This window comes from Bos taurus, chromosome 5 (assembly GCF_002263795.3).
Source record: "Bos taurus isolate L1 Dominette 01449 registration number 42190680 breed Hereford chromosome 5, ARS-UCD2.0, whole genome shotgun sequence".
Lineage (NCBI taxonomy): Eukaryota > Metazoa > Chordata > Mammalia > Artiodactyla > Bovidae > Bos > Bos taurus.
In genome coordinates, this window is record NC_037332.1 from 27,556,434 (window position 1) to 27,577,782 (window position 21,349).

Genomic DNA, 21,349 nt, shown 5'->3' on the forward strand with positions numbered 1-21,349 from the left:
GCTGATGTCCCACCAGAGCAGGACCCCGGTCTAGATGCTGTGGGAAATAAGGAGAGTAGACAGAGTTTGCCGTGAGGAACCTCATTCTCACGGGAAGACCAGACAGAGGCAGGAAAGACGGATGGCAAGAGAGGGAAAGATGACCGATCAGGCAAAGGGGGTGCTCCTGGCATTCTGAGGAGGGCCATTTACTTATGGTAGGCTGGGGTGGGGTGGGGGGGCCACAAAGGAGGTGGGAGCCAAGGCAGGTCCTGGAAGACAGTAAGATTTGGCAGAGAGAACAGAGGCAGGGGTGCCAGGCAGAGGGACTGGGCAAGCCAGACACCCAGAGAAATTGCTCAGTACTTGAAGCCCCTCGACAAACCAAGACCTTCAGCCCTGGCCTCCCACCCCCACCTCATAAGATGCCACCTCCCAGAAGAACAGTGGGGAAATGGGCCCAGTGGGGAGGTGCCTGCCTCTTGGATCAAGTGCCATTGGCGGCCCTGACTGCTATGATGCCAAAGCCCTCAGCTCACCAGGATCTTGAGTAAAACACTCATTACAAAAATCCCTATGCACAAAGCCAAGAACAAGGACTGCTAAGTCGCTTCAGTCGTGTCTGACTCTGTGCGACCCCAGAGACGGCAGCCCACCAGGCTTCCCCGTCCCTGGGATTCTCCAGGCAAGAACACTGGAGTGGGTTGCCATTTCCTTCTCCAATGCATGAAAGTGAAAAGTGAAAAGTGAAAGTGAAGTCGCTCAGTTGTTCCCAACTCTTAGCGACCCCATGGACTGCAGCCTACCAGGCTCCTCTGTCCATGGATTTTCCAGGCAAGAGTACTGGAGTGGGGTGCCATTGCCTTCTCCGAGAACAAGGACTAACCTTCCAGAACGCCCTCTTCAGGAAGCAGGCCTGGGGAAGGGGCATAAGAGAAACAGGACAAGGGGAATAAGGGGGGAGTCCTCTCTGCTCTCTCTCTTTCTCTCCCTCTCTCTCTCTCTCTCACACACACACACACACACACACACACACCACCCCCACCCCCCCGCACAGCAGGAAGCAGAGTCCTACTCTATGTGAGGAGCACAGGGATATATCCAGAGGGAGCAGTTCGTGCCCCAGGAGCAAAGGTGCAGAGTCCCCAGGGTGAACCCAGTCAGTGATGGGATAAGGAGACCCTACAAACTGAATTCCTACAGAAACAACAGACTCCAGTCTTTTGCTCTTGTGGCCATAAGACTGCCTCCCCCTCCCCACTTGCTGCACAGTTCCCGCACCAACCCTGACTGGTGGGAGGAGACTTGCCTGGGTCAGAAGGCCAGGCTGCTCCTCCATGTGGACTCGCCGATTAAGGGAAACAAAATAGAAACTGCAATACAACACGGATGCTCTGGAAGGGTCTCATGCTGGTCTCTGTATGTTTCTCACATTCAGCAAGAATTTACTGAGCACCAGTGCCAGTCACCATTCTTTGAACTTGGGATACACCCGTGAATAAAGCACACAACAAAGTGTATTTTAAGTTTCCATTCCGTGGAAATAGGTTGACAATAAACTTGGTGGCTCAGATGGTAAAGAATCTGCCTGCAATGTGGGGGACCCAGGTTGGATCCCTGGGTTGGGAAGATCCCCTGGAGAAGGGAATAGCAACCCACTCCAGTATTCTTACCTGAAGAATTCCATGAACAGAGGAGCCTGGTGGGATACAGTTCATAGGGTCGCAAAGAGTCGAACACGACTGAGTGACTACCCTAGATGATAAGTCTTATGGAAAGAATAAACAGAACAAGACAAGAGAAATCAGGAGAGTAGGGAGAAAGACAGGGCTGTTCGCAGCAGGGTGGTCTGAGTGGGCTGCACTGAGAAGGTGACTTTGAGCCAAGGTTTTGAGGAGGTAAGGGGATGAGCCATGAGGGCAGAGGAAGAGTCAGGGCAGCTGCTCAAGGTGCAAACAGGCCTGGCTGGTTCCCTCCAGGAACAAGGAGGCCAGTGTGGTTTGAGGGGAAGGAGCAAGTTCTGAGTGTGGGCAAGCCTAGGAGATACAGGGAGCAGAGGGTTCCACCCTAATTATGGAGCCGGTGGGCTCCCATCGAGGGCTTGATGGACATGAGCTGAAGTGTTAGATGACCTCCATGACATGATGGCAGCCTGGAAAGCAGACTGCAGAGGGAGGCAACGGACTAAGGAGGGGGAAGGGTCATTGGGACCCCTGGGAGACAGCAGAGACTCATGCCAGGGAGGAAGCCCCAGAGAGTGTGCAAGTGGCCAGCTTTGGGTGGAATCTGAAGAAAGAGCCAAGCAGATTTCTTGACAGATTGGATTCAGGATGTGAGAGAAAGGGAAGAGTCAAGGATGTCTCCATGTTTTCAGGTGGGGTAAACCTGTCCCTGGGCTTCCCCAGTGGCTCAGCAGTAAAGAATCCGTCTACAGTGCAGGAGATGTGGGTTTGATTCCTCCATCAGGAAGATCCTCTGGAGGAGGGCATGGCATCCCACTTCTATATTCTTGCCTGGAGAATCCCAAGGACAGAGGAACCGGGCGGGCTATAGTCTATAGGTTCGCGAAGAGTCGGACATGACTGAGGTGACTGAGCTCATGTGCACGCAAACCTGTCTCCACAACAAAGAAAAGCAGTGAAGCAGTGAGAAAAATGCCAAGATCAGTGCCCCAGACACTCTTCCTGGCTCTGCTGACGCTATAGCCTGGCACAAGTCACCCACCCTATCTGGTCCCCCGTGTTCCCAACAGAGCATGCCAGGGTCAGACTGGATGGCCTTCAACATTTCCTAGGGAAGCCTTGGGATCTCAGTTTTGTTGGGAATCCATTAGAGTTCATCATTCCACAGGGCCCGTGCTAAGTACACTGGATAGATGATAGATAAGTAGATAGATAATGAATACTTAGATGATAGACAGATAGATAGACAGATGCTGAACTCTCTTCTCCAGCCAACAGGCCTGTTTCTGCTATGTCCCATCCCTTACCTGTGTGCACCTGAGCTGCTTCTGGCCCCAAGCATTGCTTGGGAGAAACAAGAGCAAACCTACTTTGTCGTCTTTGGAATTGAAACCACGTGACCTCTCCTCAAACCCTTGTGAAGCTAATCTCTTAAAATCTAAGTTTCACCTGAAATGATCACAATATTGTTTGTTAATCGGCTGTACCTCAATATACAATAAAAAGTGTTTTTTTTTTGAAAAACAGCTGATCTCATGCAAAAAATAAATAATAAAAACATGAAAAAATCTGAGTTAAAATACCTCTCTCTTTAGCGACACTGATTTCTTTGAATGCCTAGCTCTGTCTCTTTTCATTAACATTATTCGTGACAATATTGTCAGAATTTCATTTTCTATTCCTTCTTAGGGCTCTGAGTATGTATTCATACCAATAATTTCTTGAAATTTAATTTTACAATATACTTTTCTAGAGCTTCGTTAAATGATGAGTGTGTTTTTTAAAAAAATGTCCTTCCATTGCTTTCATGGACTGGCAAGGGGCAAGATCTCTTCCTGCTAGCTTTGTTCACACACCAACCAGGGCTTCCCGGACCAAGAAAACTAAGCCTTATGGTTTCCTCTACCCTCTGGAGACAGAACTGTTGAGGAGGGACCCCAAAAATCACAGACGCTCTCATCTTAGCATCTGTGTTCATGCACCTGGCTGGGGTCCAACACATGAAATTCTTCACTCAACAATATTCAAATCTTTCCATCTGTGTTTCTAAAGCATCATCTCCACCATCTGATGAAATGGCTGGTTCCATCCAGCTTTGCTTCTTTTCCTCTTTCCTTTTCACTGAAATACATCCTTCCTTACTCCAAGGAGTTTTTTAATGCTTTATGCACAGTGTGACTTCCTCCCTTTACATTAAAGCTGTTTCTTCCACATAAAGCTGTTTCTTCCATATAAAGCTGTTTCTTCCACTGCCCTTTAAGTCCTAGTTCCATCTCAACAATTGATGAACTCACAATTATCTCCTTTTGTTAACATTCCGTCTAGGTTAATTCCCTGTATCTATTGTGCTTGTTCAGGATTTAAGGAAAATGCGTGTCCCAGCGGTCTGGGCGATGGTGGCTTCCTAGGAGGACGTTAGAGGGGGTCAGGCTGCACGTCAGCAGCGGCACCGAGTTGCTCCGGGGTATGCAGGGACTTGGGGCAGAAGGCTTCCCACTGTTCAAGACCAGTGGTGACCCAGGCATGATGGCATCTCAGAAGTGGTCCCTGCTGCCTTCTGTCAGGGGGCCTCATGCGTTTACTCTCAAAGGTAGAGAAGATTAGGCTAGTTCATCAGCATCTCACATGGAGCATCCCTTGGGAGGAGTTTCTTGTGGAGCCTGGCTTGCTCCCTGATATATGATACCTTTGGCCCAATTACAAATTCTGACCTAATCTCGTTAATCTTGCAGCCAAAGGACACAGAGATGAGCCTTCTTGCCCCAGAAGGACCTAAAGGCAGGGAAGGCAGAACTTCCAGGATTACTGGGTGCATCCCTGTATTCCTGTATTGTAAAGAAGGTTAGCTTCCGGGGCTGAAGGGAAATGTGTATAATCATGCCAGTGATGTATCCCCAAGGTGAGGGGTGGGGGCGGTGAGTGGCAGCAGTGTGCTCTGGTGGGGAAGAGTATTTGTCACTGACATTGTTTAGAATTGCTCGTGCTTGGTGATAAGAACAAACTGATTTTTAGTCAGTTTTACTATTGGTTTTTTAATTCCTTACCCAAAAATGCACCCCTATGGCCTACACCCAGGGGAGATCAGTCTCATTGTATCCTTCACCCCACCCCATACATCACCAAGTGGCTCAAATACAGTAAGAGTTGATTCCTTGATCGCTTAGCACCATTGAGGGTGTAACCTGGTCAGTAGGATAGCCCTCCACACAGGAAATCAGAGACCCAGGCTCTGATCAGTGTTGCAGTTCTCGCCTGGCTGAGACATGTGGGTGTTGGATGCTGCATTAATCACCAAGGAATACAGTTTCTAGTCACTCCTGCTGCCCGATGTGAAATGAGGTGGCCTGACCTCACAGCCTGGAGGGCATTTCTGATTCCATCTTGGCCTTGGGCTGGGTCAACCTCACATCACCTTGCTAAGTTGCTTCAGTCATGTCTGATTCTGTGCAACCCCATAGATGGCAGCCCACCAGGCTCCCCCGTCCTTGGGATTCTCCAGGCAAGAACACTGGAGTGGGTTGCCATTTCCTTCTCCAATGCATAAAAGTGAAAAGTAAAAGTGAAGTCGCTCAGTCGTGTCCAACTCTTAGCGACCCAATGGACTGCAGCCTACCAGGCTCCTCGGTCCATGGGATTTGCCAGGCAAGAGTACTGGAGTGGGCTGCCATTGCCTTCTCCCACATCACCTTAGATAGACTTTAATGTAACAGACTTAGAAATCCTTCCATACATGCAGAAGTTTTCGGTCAACCCTCAAGTGTTTAGTGTTTTACTAAGTGTAACACCTCCTTCCCTCACAATCCCAGGTCAGCAGAAGGTTCCTGCCTGCGGATTAGATCCCTATTTCTAAGAGGCTTTCAAGCTAAGTGAAATGTGCTGAGATGGAGAGAGGACAGGCAGACGGGCACAGAATAAGAGCCTGGAGCCAGGACAAGAAGGGCATGGCCTGCTCATGCCCTAGGCAGGTGGAAGGCTGGAGCAGTGTTTCTGAGGTGCGGGGTTATCAGAAGAACATGATATCACTGGGGAAAACAGGACGGGACCTGGGGGAACAGCTTTGAGTCTCCTGAATCTGATGCCAGAGGGAGAAACAGGCTGTTCTGATTTCTGGGGTGAAATAGCTGCTAAAAAGCTATGATTCAGATGTCCAAAAAAACTAAGTTATCCATTATGGTTTTGCATGAGGAATGGAGATCCAGGGGATTTTCCCAGAGACCCCAGAATGGCAGCCAAGTCCCAAAGCTCAGCACCAAAGGATGTTAGTCCCCAGGGTCTAAGAGAGCTGCATATTGGACCTGCCCTTTACTCCTCATGGTCACAGGCCCCAGAGATGTTCTGGGAGGAAGCCGAGGTGGAAAGTCCACAGTCTTCCCAGTGCCCAGCAGCACAGAAGGCAAAGTGTGGCCAAATGTTTTCCCACCAGTATTGAGGGACCTCACAGGAATCAACCCTCAACGAGCTTGTGGGACTGCTACTCAACTGTAGGCAACCATGGAGCCTGCACCCCACCAGCTGTCACCTAGGCAGAGGCCTGCTCAACAGTGCTTCCCCTTGATGCAACACACATTGAAAATCTCCTCAAAGAAGGAGGTGGAGGTGTGTTATGAGAGACCTGCCCCACCCAGCCAAGCCGTTATAGCTGTAAGCAGACTGGCTGGGCCCTGGGGAGGTGGTTTAAAAGTGGAGTGAGAGAATAGGTTTGAGCAGAGCTTAAAACCGAAATCTTAAAATGAATTTAAAATATCTTAAATTCTGAAATGAGATGATTCTAATCATGAAGAGTGGTTGCAAATTACTGAATCCAGCCAGTGTAGTAAATCACCCCAAAACATAGGAGCATTAAAAAAAACTTTTTATTTTGTATTGAGGTATAGCCAATTAACAAGCAATGTTGTGATAGTTTCAGTTGAACAGCAAAGGGATGCAGCCTTACTTATATTAATACCTATATCCATTCTCCCCAAAACTCCCCTCCCATTTAGGCTGCCACTTAACATTGAGCAAAGTTCACGTGCTATACAGTAGGTCCCTGTTGGTTATCCATTTTAAACATAGCAGTGTGTACATGTCCATCCCAAACTCCCTACCTATCCCTTCCTCCATCCTCCCCACCCCCAGCAACCATAAGCTTGTTCACAAAGTCTGTAGGTCTAACACACAGCAGTTTTAAAAGCCAACATTTGTTTTACTTATGAGTCTGTGGTCTGGGCAGTAATCAGCAGGGTCAGCTCACGTTCTGTCTCAAGGAACTCCCGAATTCTCAGGCAGCACCCACGGATGCTCTGAGCCCAGAGTGGCAGCCATCCTTGCCCTCTGCTGCTCAGACCACACAGGAGGAAGAGTGCCCAGTCCCAGCCCCCTCGCTGCTTCTGGAGGAACAGTGGTGGCCAAGACAGTAGCCCATGGGGGTCGAGGGCAACTGAGGAGTCCTGAAGAAGAAGAGGTTTGGTGTCTGTGTTGGGGTGAGGGAAAGTTGACGGGAACATGAGAGGCAGCTGTACCCCCAGATGCTGTCAGGCTGCTAGGGGACAGGACTGATGCTTTGGCTCCCAAAGAGGTGAGGACACCCAGGGGGCTGCAGTGACAGAGGACTCAGCTTCGGGTTCCACTTAGGGGTTGTTCAAGCTGGTCATGAGACAGGGAGGAGCTAGCTGCCTGGAGGATGTGGTGGGACTCAGTGTCCTCCGGAGTTCCCCAACCCCCACAGCTCAGGAGGCTTCCCAAAGGAGAAATTTCAGGAGCCAAAAAAAAAAAAAAAAAAAATTGGCCCAGAAACACTTATAACTAGCCCTTTCCTATCTACTTCCAGGCTCTCATCCAGCTGCATCATATTAGCCTGATGTGCAATCCATTTCACAGCTCTGAGCTCTGTGGTTCAGACCATCCGACAGAGATGCATGAGGCCCACTCTGGGACCTGAGGTACCTTAGAGAAGATGCTCCTGGACTGCCGGCATTGCCATGCTTCCCCACTAGAGGGCATCCTAGTCTGGCTACCAAAGGCACCCAATGCCATGATTGGGGAAAAGCCATTTTCCTCCATGAAGCCTTCAAAGGTAGATGGACACAAAGTGCAGCTTCCCTGACTCTTCCCAGCCTGGATTTTTTCACTCTCCCAGAAGCTTCCCTCTGAGTGCTCAGTACCTCATGGTGTAACCTCCTTGGACAACCCACAGTCATCACCCCGACATGTTAACTTTCTAACAGATCTTGAGTACCAGGCCTCCTTCCTCTGGTCCTTCCTATGCCTTGTCAATTTCAGCTCCTTAAAAATCTGCTTCCAAGACACATCTGCCTAGGCACCAAAGGCTCAGAAGAAGATGTCTGAAGGCTCCTCAGCCCAGCTCAGGTTGGCCGCAAGGAAGCTCTCTTTCTTATCTCCTAGGTCTTTCCCACTTTCTTTGTTTCATTTCTGGTTTTTCTTTTAGACCTCTTGGCCAGAGTTGAGTCCATCACACTTCCCAGTTCTTGGCAGAGTGTCTTCACCAGCCCATAGAAGGCTCTTCCCTCTTTTACTCATCTGTTCCCCCTCATTTCTTATCCCTCCTCTCACTCTCCTCACCAAAGGCACCCAACTGTAATGCATGTGATGATGTCTCCAAATTGTATAAAGTATTATAGCCTTATTAGTGTAAAGTGGGGCTTTCCTGGTGGCTCAGATGATAAAGAATCTGCCTTTGTTGCCAGAGGCTTGGGTTTGCTCCTTGAGTTGGGAAGATCCCCTGGAGAAGGGAATGGCTACCCACTCCAGTATTCTTGCCTGGAGAATCCCATGGACAGAGGAGCCTGGTGGGCTACAATCCATGGGGTCGCAAAGAGTTGGACACGACTGAGCAACTAAGCATTCACACACACACTGTGAAGTAAGTAGCAGTGCTTCTGGACAGTGTACATTTTATTTACATAAATGGTATGGTTTTGACACTGTTTAACTCAACACTGTGTTGTCTGTAAGTACATCAGTTCTGTTGCTTCTAACTTCCATAATACACCTTTATCACCTTTTATGTCAACTAGGCTGACTCCCACTTCCTTCTGCTACAAGCAAGGCCACCATGAATTGTCTGGTGCTGGCAGAGGGGCTGCTCTCAGATGTGGGGTCGGACTTCCCTCAGAAGTGGGGTTGCTGGGTCCTAGGCTTTACACGTGCCTAAATACATGCACAGTGCTACCCTGCTTTCCAGAATGCCTGCACCAGCTCTTATTCCACCCCCAGTGCCCTAGGGTCCCCATTCTCCCAACTCCCCACTCACTGTTGGTACTACCTGCTTTTTAACCCTTGCCATTCTGATGGTAGAAGGATATCTCATGCTTCTGGTCTGCATCCTCTAAGGACTGGCAAGAGCATCCTCAAAGCCATTTGGTCTTTCCCTTTGGGGGGCTGTCTGTGCAGACTCTGGCTAGCTTTCCACTGGATTTCCTGTCCTTCACTTGTTGTTCTGTAGGGCTCCTTATATATTGCAGATATTAAGCTTTTCCCAGGCTCTCCACTTTTTCTCTATAGTCTTTCATTGAAGTAGAATTCTTAATTTTGATGTGATCATGTCCATCTATTTTTTCCTGTTGTTTTGATTTTTTCTTTTTTTGTGTTATTTTGACTTTTAAAGTTTGCTTAAGAAGTCTTTTCCCATCCCTAAGTTACAAGGATTTTTTTTTTTTTATATCTTCTGTTTGCTTTATACTTGCATGTTTCATGTCCAGACCTTGCATTCATTGAGGTCTCCCATGGCATATGCTACAAACTGGACACCAGCTCTATGTTTTCCGTGTAGTGGGTCTATTTTTACTTATATCACCAGCTGAATAAATAACTCTTGTTGCCACCATCATCAAATACCAAATTTATCTTACATTAAAGGGCCTGTTGTGAGCTCTCTCTTCTGTTCCAATGGTCCATTTACCTGCCCCTACACAGGTACTAGGCTTTTTAATTACTGTGACTCTCTATCCTCAGATTTTCTCTTTACTTTCCTTTTTTCATAACTAACTTTACTGTAAATGGACTTTATTCTTTTGCATAAAAATTAGATTGATTTTATCAAGCCCCTCAAAAGAAATTCAGCTGGAATTATATTGCATTAAACTTAAAATTAGAGAGAATTGATATCTTTAAAATATTAGGTCAGATTATTTCTGAATATGATATAATTCTACTTAGATTTTCTTGTATTCTTTTATAAGAGTCTAACCTCTTCCATAAAGATTGTATGAATAGTTTATTGTTACGTGGCAACTACCGCGCTGTTTTTATCACTCTTAAGAATGGTGTCTTTAATTTTTATTTATTTTCTCATTGGTGACACTGATATAGAAACACACTTTTAATTTTTGTAAGTTGATCTTGTTAAACCAGCAGCACTGCTCAACACATCCTGTCATTTCTAGAGTTTTTTGGTTGATTTTTGTTGAGTTTTTTACGCAGCTGATCCCACTGTCTACAGATAATACCATTCCTTTCTCTTCTACATTAATTGCATATATTTATTTTCTCGGCCAGGAACTCCAGTATGTCAAGCAATCATGGCTTTGAGAGCCCGTGTCCTTGTCTTGTTCCCAACCTTCATTGGAATGAGCCCAAAGTTCACCCTTTAGGTATGACACCCTTTGAGATCCACCAGTGCTCTTTGAATATTTCTGTGCTTTTCTGCCGTTTTCTACCATTCTGACTGCCCCAAGCCCTACCCACCCTTCAAAACCCAGCTCAAGTCTGGCCTTTCCCACAGAGCCGCCCTGACTGTACCAGCCTACAGTGAGCTCAGTCCCTGAAACAGACGCACTTTATCAGGCAATTGACAATCAATCATAATCGATCGCAAACTGCCTTGGAAAAAGGACTATATCTACTATCCATTTAACATGTACTTATTTCCAAACCTACCTGATTAAACAGTCAGCTTTTGGAAGACAGGGAAGTACGGAAAATGTCTCCTCATCTCTTACAGGACACAGTACTCGCTGAATAAACAGTTGTAGAGTCTGTGACGGTGCCACGATTTATCAGCTCCAGCCGCTCTGCCTCAGTGTATTGCAAGTTCAAGCCCGGAAGGCAAAACTGGAGGCGGCAAGACTGGAGAACAAAGCAGGCAAAAGGGAGGGGACGCAGTTCCCTCCTGGACCGCAGGCAATGCAGGCTTAGCCTCAGGGGCTTTCACAGAGACCATCTCAATCCTCAGGGAGGTCTAGGAGGCCAGCATTCCAATCCTCACTTTACAGACGAAGAAACAAGGCACACAGATGGACTTACTTGTCACACAGCTAGTCAGAGGCAGAGATGGGATTTGTATCCACATCTCCTGACTCTCACATCCTCGGCTTCACCGTAACAGCCTCGTCACTTCCAGACCGGCAGCACACAGGCACAGCCCGAGCCAGGATGGTCCTCTTGCGCCTAGTGATTTTACCTAAAGTAAAAAGAATTAAAGGACTCATGGGTATAAAGGCAAGAAGAAAGGACCAAAGTCAGGGCATCCATGGGTCAAAGGCCAGGCAGACAGGCAGGTGACCACCAGAAAACTGCACAATTATAAATAAGGCTGGGGGATGCTAGCCATCCCAGGGTGGTAGGCAGGAATCAGAGCTACAGGGTGAGCTGCAATTCCAGACAGCAGAGGCACATCAGTCCCCAGGCGGACCCAGGCCAGCTGTGTGAAGGGGAGACACAGGGCACAAGCCTTGGCGACCGAACCAGCCTGGGACTCGGCCAGAACCTTTATAGCCCAGGGTGAGGGCGGGGCCCAATCCAGCCTGGAGCCCAGCTGGAAGCAGCCTGGCAGGATGCGGCTGTCCCTTTGTCGGCCTCCTCTCTGAGGGGTCACCAGGGCTCAGCTCTCTTTGTTCCGGACCGCTTACACATAAGTGCTTTAATTAAAGCTTGCTGGGGTGGCCTCGATTGCCTCATAAAGCTGCCTGGCTATTTTCTGCTCACACAAGGATGACACTTCACAGCCAATGCTCACTGACCCTTTGCAAGGTCCTGCTGGCCCCTGTTAGTATACAGTGTAGGGGGCAGCACCTCCTGCCTCCAGGCATGCTCCTCATCCTCCCAACATTCCAGCAAGATCTGGATTGCATTCATATTTTACAGATAAGGAATCTGGGGAAGCATAACTTATCACAGGTCACAAAGCTAGTAAGTGGCAGAGCCGAGCTTCCAACCGTGCTTTTCATCTCCAGAGTCTACGTGCCCATCAGGACCAGGACCTGGGAACACTCATGGCTCCCCCAACCCAAGGAGATGGGTGTGTCTACACAGAGACCCTCAGTGAAGAGTCCAATTTGGATACCGAGCCCACTGGATCCAGGTAGGTAAGCAGGATCAGAGGACAGAGGCAATTAGGAGTGCGGCAACAGATGGAGGATCCACAGCGTTTGACCAAGAATTAATCTCACATAACCACTGGACATACAGTGAGAAACTTCCAGAAGCTCACCAGTTCCAGCTGAGACAAGAGGAGAGAAATATCTGGTTCTGTCTTGGCAGATGTTTGAGCCAGCAAGGGCTGAGCAAGAAAGTACCAACCATCATGCCTCCCACAGAAGCGCCCCCAAAGTCCCACTGGCCATTCAGCTGGACTCAATCACCCCCAAACTCCCAGGCTGCCTCCTGTGTGTCTCACAGCTGATGCCCCTATCCCACAGAGCCCACTCCAGGCATAGGAGTCTGTGGATATCTGTGCCTAGGGCTCAAGAGGAGGGGCTGGGAAGGTCTGTTTTCAGCTCCATGTGTATGTTGCCCAGCTCCCTGCCAGATCTCCACATTCCACCCATTCCCTGCCCTCCCAGAAAAGATGGCCCCTCCCTGGGACATAACTGACCACTCACCTGAGAGGTGGTAGGGAGGGCGAAAGGTGAGGCTCTGGGAGGATGCTTGGAAGGCTATTTTTAGCCCAGACTGGGTCAGCATTTGGTGGTTGTGGGTCAGGAAACAGGTTCATCAGAGGAGTCATCCTCAAGTACAAAGGTGCTCAAGAGACATACGCTTGGAAGGGTTTATAGGCTCAAAGTCTCAGATTAGGGAAACCTCCTGGCTCAGTCCCATAGTCCACCCATCAAAGTCATCAGTGGTCCATGTTCAAAAGGAGGTGGGCAAAATAAGGGAATCTGGCTTTCAGGACAGCCACATGAACCCCCACCTCTGCTCACCCAAGGATCCTCTGAGGGAGGAAGTGACACCATTTCAGGACTCTGGTGACCTCCCCTACCTCCAACACCTTTCACTCTTCCAAGTGGGCACATACACACCGACAGTCATCACTCAGCTTCCCTGCTAGGAAACCAAAGGACTTCCACCCCACCAACATCTGACCCCAACTCAACCTGGGCATTAGGGGCTTCCTCCTACCTGTGACCTCTCCCCTTCCCACAGTGGACAAGCCTTGGCATCCCTGTGTCCACGCCAACCCTCTCCTGCCTCCAAATACCTCCAGTCTCTGCTGGATTTCCAGGACCTAGCAAGGTGCATGGTTGGCACTGGATTAGAATGTACCAAATGAATGAAAGAATTAGTGATGGCACAGTTTCCAAATCAGAACTGAACTCCTTCCTTGTCTCCCACCCACCCTAGCCTTACCCCACCCTGGTCCTCCTTCAACACACCTCCAAGGATGCTCCCTGGATTAATCCTGCAGCTCTGGGGTGTTCTACTCTCACCCCTGCCCCCTGGCCCACCAGTGTGTGCTCAGCTGCTTCAGTCGTGTCCGACTCTTTGTGACCCTTTGGACCCTATGGACCCGCCAAGTTCTTCTGTCCGTGGGGATTCTCCAGGCAAGAATACTGGAGAGGGCTGTCATTCCCTTCTCCAGGGGAGCTTCCTAACCCAGGAATCAAACCTGCATCTCTTAAGTCTCCTGCATTGGCAGGCAGGTTCTTTACCACTAGCGCCTCCCGGGAAGCCCACCAGTAGTGATGCCTAGAACTCTGAAGAACAACCTTGGTTCTCTCCTGAACTCTCTGACTCAGGTTCTCCTGTGTCCCATTGGATGCCCCATGGCTCCTGCCTTCCTAGGAATATCCAAAGTGCAGGGGCCATGCTCTCTCCCAAATCTCTCCTCCAACCCCTATCACTGAATAGGCTCTGGGTAAGAATAGCTTAAGAGAAGCTCATTTTGATGGTGAAGAATGGGACATACTTTAAGAGATAAAGGCAAAGAGGCCCATAACGAGAGGTTGTGTGGGACAAGCCAACCCCCCATGGGACAGGCCAACCACTCTACCCCAAGGCCAGGTCATAGGTCCAGGGCCCATAGTCCAGCCCTGTGCCTTCGGGAAAGGATTTGGGGAGCAGGCTCTACCCCAGGTCACTGCAACTGTTGCCTACACTCAGAGCATGGAGTCCAGCTAGATACTTGTAGGAGGTCTCCACTTCCAGTAGCAATGGGACGGGGAGAGGCCATGAGGAAGCTCATAAATGGCTTTGAAGATGAAACAGGCCTGAGGCCGAGATTGTTGACACAGCTCTACTGAATAGGCAAACAGTTGGCTCTTAAGAGGCCAGGGTGATGCCAAGCCAATAAAATGCAGCTATTTTCTCTTTGCTGCCCCTTTTACTGCCAGCTGCCCTGGTGCATAAAAGGGCCTGCCACAGCTCAGGGAGCACAGGCCTTTGGCTCAGTCCTCTGCCAGCTTCTCCACTGTTCAGACACCTCCCTGTCTCCAACATGACCTGTGGCTTCAGCACTGTGGGCTCTGGATTCGGCAGTCGCGCCTTCAGCTGCGTCTCCGCCTGCGGACCCCGGCCCGGCCGCTGCTGCATCACGGCCGCCCCCTACCGAGGCATCTCCTGCTACCGCGGCCTCACCGGGGGCTTCGGTAGCCGCAGCGTCTGCGGGGGCTTCCGTGCCGGCTACTGCAGCCGCAGCTTCGGGTACCGCTCCGGTGGCGTGGGCGGCCTCAGCCCTCCCTGCATCACCACCGTGTCAGTCAATGAGAGCCTCCTCACACCCCTCAACCTGGAGATTGACCCCAATGCGCAGTGCGTGAAGCAAGAGGAGAAGGAGCAGATCAAGTGTCTCAACAACAGGTTCGCTGCCTTCATTGACAAGGTGAGTCTCCTTGATCATGCCTTTCCTGAATCCCACCCATGCTCAGGACCCCAGCTGGGCACTGAAGAAGGAGTCAGAGACATGCCCACAGAAGCCCTCAGGCCAAAAGGAGAGGAAGTCATACCTCTTGAACACAGACAGAAAGACAAGAATAGGTTCAGAAGCTGCCTAGTCTAATGGGGGAGACAAACTGAAAACACAGAAACAGAACTAGGGGCAGAAACTCTAGCGCTGGGAGATAACATCCTGTGAGCAAAGGGCTGCTGTGTGGGTGTTCAATGCATTTGAGGACCAGCAGCTGCTTACTTGGTAAGGAGGTACTCTCCATGTCCAAGCAGGGCTGGTGACTGCAATACTGGAAGACTGCCCAGAAGGAATCTCCTGGTTCACACAGAGCCCTTTATATAACAATGGTTACTTGGCCACTGAGCAGGGCCCAGAATCGCTTGTCCATGCCTCTGTGCGTGGGATCCAGGGGTGAGCAACAGACTCGGTCCCCACTCTCCTTGGCCTTGTGGAGAGGAAGGTAGTATGTGGTCTGGTTGAAACCATCTGCAGATGTCAGTGTCCAGCTCAAGTCTCCTCCACTGAATCCAGGCCATGAGGCAGTGGTTCGAGGGGCCAGGGGAGAAGGCTTCATTGAAGAAAAAGTTCTGGGGCCAGGGAAGGTTATCCAGAGCCAAACTTGTGAGAATTCATGCTACGGAGATACCCACCAGGAAGGGCCAAAAGGATCTGGAGCTCTTAAGAGCATGAGAGACCAAGAGTAGCACAAGAAAGGACTTACCAGGGATGTGGCAAAGTTATTACACAAAAGGACCTGAATGGGGTGGCGGGCCAACCTCATGGAAGAGAGTGGATGTGAAATTTCTCTTGGGCACAATTGTCAGCAATTATTGTAGTAAGAGAAGCCCGCTCCCCCCCACCCCACCCCCACCCCGCAGGGCAGAAGATCAAAGTTTGAATTCTTCTGCCACTATGAGATCTCAGGCAGTTAGGGAACCTCTCAATCCTATAAAACTTCCTCATCTGTAAAACAAGGGAGTTGGCACACACCACATCCCTGCACTAATAGTCCAGGTGACTATTATCCTAATTGCATTGTTGTCGTAGGATTTTGATTATTGGCACATACTTTACTTGTTAACTTTAACAGTTGGTCTTTCTAAAAAGGTTGACCTGTTCATTTGCACACTGACAGTCACACCTGTCTTGGAATAGTAGACATTCTGCATTCGGGTGCTTTTCTGCAACAGGGCTCATTAAACTCTTAGCAAGGCAAGCACTCAGGACAAGGGTTAAGTGCTGGGCCCAAGGAAACATTATTAACAAGAGCAGCAGGGTCTGGACTCTGCATGGCTTTAGTGCTTTCCATGACAGTAGGTACACTGCCTTAGAAGAGACTGACATTAGCTCTAAGGAAGGACTTCCAGGAGAGCCACTGAGGCCCTAACATGGTTTAAAGAGAGGGGACATAATGCTTCTGAGGACTCTGAGTCAGAGAGCTGGGGATCCTGGGTCTTGGTGCTGGGACCCTCCCCACTCTTGCCCTCTGGTCCTACAAGAAGAGGTTCTCAGGCTCTGCCTCTATGCGGCAGGTGCGCTTCCTGGAGCAGCAGAACAAACTACTGGAGACCAAGCTGCAGTTCTATCAGAACCGCCAGTGCTGCGAGAGCAACCTCGAGCCCCTGTTCGAGGGCTACATCGAGACACTGAGGCGGGAGGCCGAGTGCGTGGAGGCTGACAGCGGAAGGCTGTCCTCAGAGCTCAACCACGTGCAGGAGGTGCTGGAGGGCTACAAGAAGAAGTGAGTGTGGGAAGGCGCCGGCTCCGGGAAGGGCTTGAAGGTGGCTCCCAGCACAGGGGAGCATCCAGACTTGTGGCTGGGTCTCTGCCTGATGATCAGGAAGAGCCTGTGCCCTCTGCCCCTCCTCGAGGTACATGGGTTCCATGGGTGGGTCCTGGCCCCCTGGGGACGGAGCTCAGCCTGACTTCCTACCAGCAGGTCAGGGAAATGATGTTCTCTCCCTTTCTTCTACCCATAGATCTTCTCTTAGGACCCCAGAAAAACTAACATTGCTAATCCTTTTGAGTCTAGCTTTCAAAGTCCTGGACCTTCTTTTGAAGTTCACCCCTTCACTCAGCTAACACTTTTTGAGCACCTATCAGGCACCAGGCAGATCTGGACAGGGTGATAGCAATCCAGGGGCAAATGATAGAGCCAGCTCGTGTTTCTGTGGGGCTTACAGTCCCCTGGTAGGCAGAGATGGCAGAGTCACAGACAGAGACCTCCGATGACAAAGAGTGACACAGAATACGAAGGCACACACTGGGTACTCTAAAGGAACCTGGTTTCCAGAGCTGGCCACCATCCTTCAGTTATACTCTTAGCCATGCACTGCCAGGCCACTGTGCTCCCTGCCTCTAGCTCTGAGCAGGCCTGCCCACAGAGCAGGAGGAAGCAGCAGGCTCCACATCTCTTGGCTGAGCCAGGAGGAAGATGACAGAGGGGAGATCCTACCACCTGTAGCAAAGCCAGGGGCAAGGGGAGGAGTCAGAGGAAAGGGAAATGCAGGTGAGAAAAGAAGGCACCTGCCAGCCCCAGCCACACACACACGCACACGTGCACACACACACACTCGCACACACACAGCTTCTAGATCCTACCCCCGGCCCCCCTTCCACCCTCACCCCACTGAGGAGCTCAGAGGTGATGTGAAGGTGGGTGTTTCAATAGTCCCATGTATCCCAGGAGGCCTGGAGCACCTGGTCCCACCCCATTTCTTTTGGAGGTGGGGAAATGAGTGGAGGCGGGGAGCTAGAAATCAGGCTTATTTGCTTGCGTGCTTCATGGTCAAGTTTAGAGTTGCTCAGAAGGGGCCCTGTTTTCCCCATACCCCTCAGGTATGAAGAAGAAGTTGCTCTTCGGGCCACAGCGGAGAATGAGTTTGTGGCTCTAAAGAAGGTAAGTGCCTGAGCCAAGCCCCTCCCTGAGCCCCTGGCCACCCTGTCCTCTCTGTCCTGCGATGCTGCAGCCAAGCCCGCAGAGTGACCTTGAATCTCACAGCCCCTTGAACCCCACACAGGATGTGGACTGCGCCTACATCCGCAAGTCAGACCTGGAGGCCAACTCGGAGGCCCTGATCCAGGAGATCGATTTCCTGCGGCGGTTGTATGAGGAGGTGAGAGGGTTCTTGGTCCTGGTGGGCATCCCTGAGCCCCTGTCCAGCCCTCCCACTGGCCGGTTGATGTGGGAACACAGGCTGAGATTGAAGGGTTAGGCAGAGGAATAGAGAAGCAAAATGGGACAGAATTAGTAAGGGGCACGGAATTAGTAAGGGTGACAACCTCTAGGACAGCTGTGCCTTGAGAAACCAAAGCCCAGGCACACACCTTGACCGCACTTTCTCTAGCTCAGATTTTCTCTGGCAGCCAGAAGCCTGTGGCTGGTCCATGAGAACAAGAAATGGGTCTCCACACAGGGGCCTGGACCCCAAAGAAGTGTCCCCAGCATGCTGGCTGCAGGGACAAGATTTACAGGGGCCTGAAAAATCCCCAAAGCAAACATTTGAGAAGTAATTGCACTTTTTTCTAAATGGGATTTCTTATCTGTATGGAAAGCGATGCAATTTCATTAGGGAATTGTCTGCTCCAAACGAGACTTTGGCTCCAGATGGACCAAAGAGATTACAGCCATTGGCGGGTGAGGAAAAGCTCAGATAATTTGCTTATACTTCCTCTTTCCTGACTCCCGATCCACAGGAGATCCGTGTTCTCCAAGCCAACATCTCGGACACCTCGGTCATCGTCAAGATGGACAACAGCCGGGGCCTGAACATGGACAATATTGTCGCTGAGATCAAGGCCCAGTATGATGACATCGCCAGCCGCAGCCGGGCTGAGGCTGAGAGCTGGTACCGCAGCAAGGTGGGTGGTCCAGGACACCTGCCTCCTAGACACAGCAGTGGTAGGGACTTGAGGTATATATAATTAGAAAAACCTTTTTTTTTTTTCCCCCCCCAGGGATTCTGATCCCTAGAGATGATAACAGAAGGGCAGACAGTTCTCAGGTTATAGTGGCAGGACAGAGTTGCAGTGTATGGTTACACAGGCTGAGCACTGTACAACCTGCAAATCATCCATGTTGTCCTGAGTGGGTGGAATGTCATATGCCTTTCTGCTTCCCTCCAGTGTGAGGAGATCAAGGCCACGGTGATCCGGCATGGGGAGACCCTGCGCCGCACCAAGGAGGAGATCAACGAGCTCAACCGCCTGATCCAGAGGCTGACAGCTGAGGTTGAGAATGCCAAGTGCCAAGTAAGGAGTGTTTGAGGCCCACCCAGGGTCTCAACGGCAGTGTGTGTGCCCAACTGGATCTCACCATTCACTCTCCAGCCCATCTGGATGACTTGAGTCCTAGGTTATGGCCACTCAGGGAGCCCTAGGTGATAAAAGGGAGAGGTCTGTTTCTGGGGTGATCTCATCTGGGTGGAGAGACTGGACACATCCAGGAAATGGACACAGAGACCCAGAGGCCATAACCCACCTTATCCTCTCCTGGGCCCTTAGAACTCCAAGCTGGAGGCTGCAGTGACCCAGGCTGAGCAGCAGGGCGAGGTGGCCCTCAACGATGCCCGCTGCAAGCTGGCCGGGCTGGAGGAGGCCCTGCAGAAGGCCAAGCAGGACATGGCCTGCCTGCTCAAGGAGTACCAGGAGGTGATGAACTCCAAGCTGGGCCTGGACATCGAGATCGCCACCTACAGGCGCCTGCTGGAGGGCGAGGAGCAGAGGTGAGGGTCATCTCGGTTGCCGCATGAACTCCACTTGCATAGGTCTGCCCACTTCTGATTTTTCCTCATCCTAGTCTCAGTCCTAAGAACTGGTCCCAAGCTAGACTCTGAGGTCTTTGAAACCCGTATCTCGAAGGACTAGAACATGGTCAGTAGCATACAGAGAGGAAATGAGGGCTGGTGCCACTGCAATGTCCAGAGTCCCAGAGAGGCCAGGGCCTTCCTAGATTTAGAACCGAGGTGCCCTACCTCCCAGTTCAGAACATCTTCAAATTATTCCATCCTCAGCTCTTGCAAGATCCACTCCCTGCCAGGTTTCTTGGCAGTCATCCTGCCCTAGGGTGGAGATGCTGGCCAAACTCTGATCCTAGCCTCATGTGACTCCCCAAAGGAAACTTCCTCTTCCTAAAGCTGAGCCCAGCCAGGTATGCCAGGTATTGTTGCTCCGGCTGTGCACTGCACAAAAGCAGCCAACTGAGGGGCAAGTGAGGCTGAAATTCAGTATATACTCTGTTTGCTAAATAGTGTGCCCTGGCATTGCTGCAACTGCCAGAACATCACTTTATAAAAGTTAACACAAGGGCATAAATATAGGCCAGAAATAGCCCATTTGACCCATCCTGGCACCCAGGGGAAACTTGAAGATCTTATTCTAACCTGTTTTCTCTTTTCCTTTTTTACCTTTTCCCCACTCAGGCTGTGTGAAGGCGTTGGAGCTGTGAATGTCTGTAAGTATTCTGAGCCATGAAAAGGAAAATTCTAGATTGGGCAATAAGAGTGTCCTGGCTATGAGTGTATAGAGATACCAGGAGGAGTGTTTCAAATAATTCCCTCAGTAAATGGGAGTAGGTTAGTCATACAGTAGGAGAGACTGAGATTAGCTAACAGGAAGAACCTCACAGCATGAATGGGATTGGAAAAAGATCACTGCAGGAAGGGACCTCAGATGTCACACAGTACAACCCTCAGCTTGTATAGTGAGGACACTAAGAGAGCAAGGAAGGGACTTGCCCAAGGTCACAAAGGAGATCCAGGGCCAGAAGCCAGGGCTCCTGATTTGCACGCTGTTTCCATCCACACCTTCAGAATACCAGCTGAACCTTTGTGTCCTTCCTGGGAGGGCTGAACAGATAAGAGAGGCCAGCAAAGGTGGCCAGATGCGGTGGCCACTAGCAGGCCTCCTGACACCGCGCTCGTCCCCGCAGGTGTCAGCAGCTCCCGCGGCGGGGTCGTCTGCGGAGACCTCTGCGTGTCGGGCTCCCGGCCGGTGACGGGCAGCGTCTGCAGCGCCCCCTGCAGCGGGAACCTGGCGGTGAGCACCGGCCTGTGCGCGCCCTGCGGCCAGCTCAACACCACCTGCGGAGGGGGTTCCTGCAGCCTGGGGAGGTGCTAGGCGGCCCCCGGGGAGAGCCAGAGAGGCCCTTCGGCCTGCCAGAAGTGTCACCGCCCCCACTGCTGCCTGAGAACATCAGCGCCTCGGTAGCTGGCCCTCTCGTGTTCTGAGAATACACCACGCCCTCCTTTCCATCAGCCTCTGCTCTGCTCTGCTCCTCTAGTCGCACCTGAAGGGGATGCAGCCTGGGGAGGGACTCCTCCCTTCCGCTGTCTTGGCCTCTGGCCTCGCCCAGGAAGAAGAGTGCACCTTCCCATGTCCCCTAACTCTCTGGCCTCTTGTTCCCCCTCCATTTCTCCAATAAACCGAGGCACCCGCTTTCTGTGCTGTGATGTCTGGCTTTCTGGGAGTGAGTCCCATGCACCGACTGGTGAGCACCCCAGCCCAGGGAGAAGGCCTGAGGACTGGAGTGCTTCTGGCCTGCCCTCAGCCTGTGCTCCTGCAGGGCCTGTCCCCGAATGCTGCC

General features: G+C 50.8%; 1 protein-coding gene across 1 annotated transcript; it reads left to right on the plus strand.

The window, feature by feature from the left end:
• The first annotated feature begins 14,271 nt into the window (after nucleotides 1–14,271).
• KRT83 (keratin 83) lies at nucleotides 14,272–21,203 on the plus strand. Its single transcript, NM_001083385.1, is given in 9 exon segments — nucleotides 14,272–14,700; nucleotides 16,299–16,507; nucleotides 17,605–17,665; nucleotides 17,787–17,882; nucleotides 18,463–18,627; nucleotides 18,892–19,017; nucleotides 19,270–19,490; nucleotides 20,187–20,218; nucleotides 20,696–21,203. Coding segments are annotated over 9 exon segments (1,482 nt in total). The 5' UTR covers nucleotides 14,272–14,316; the 3' UTR covers nucleotides 20,884–21,203.
• The last annotated feature ends 146 nt before the right edge of the window (nucleotides 21,204–21,349 follow it).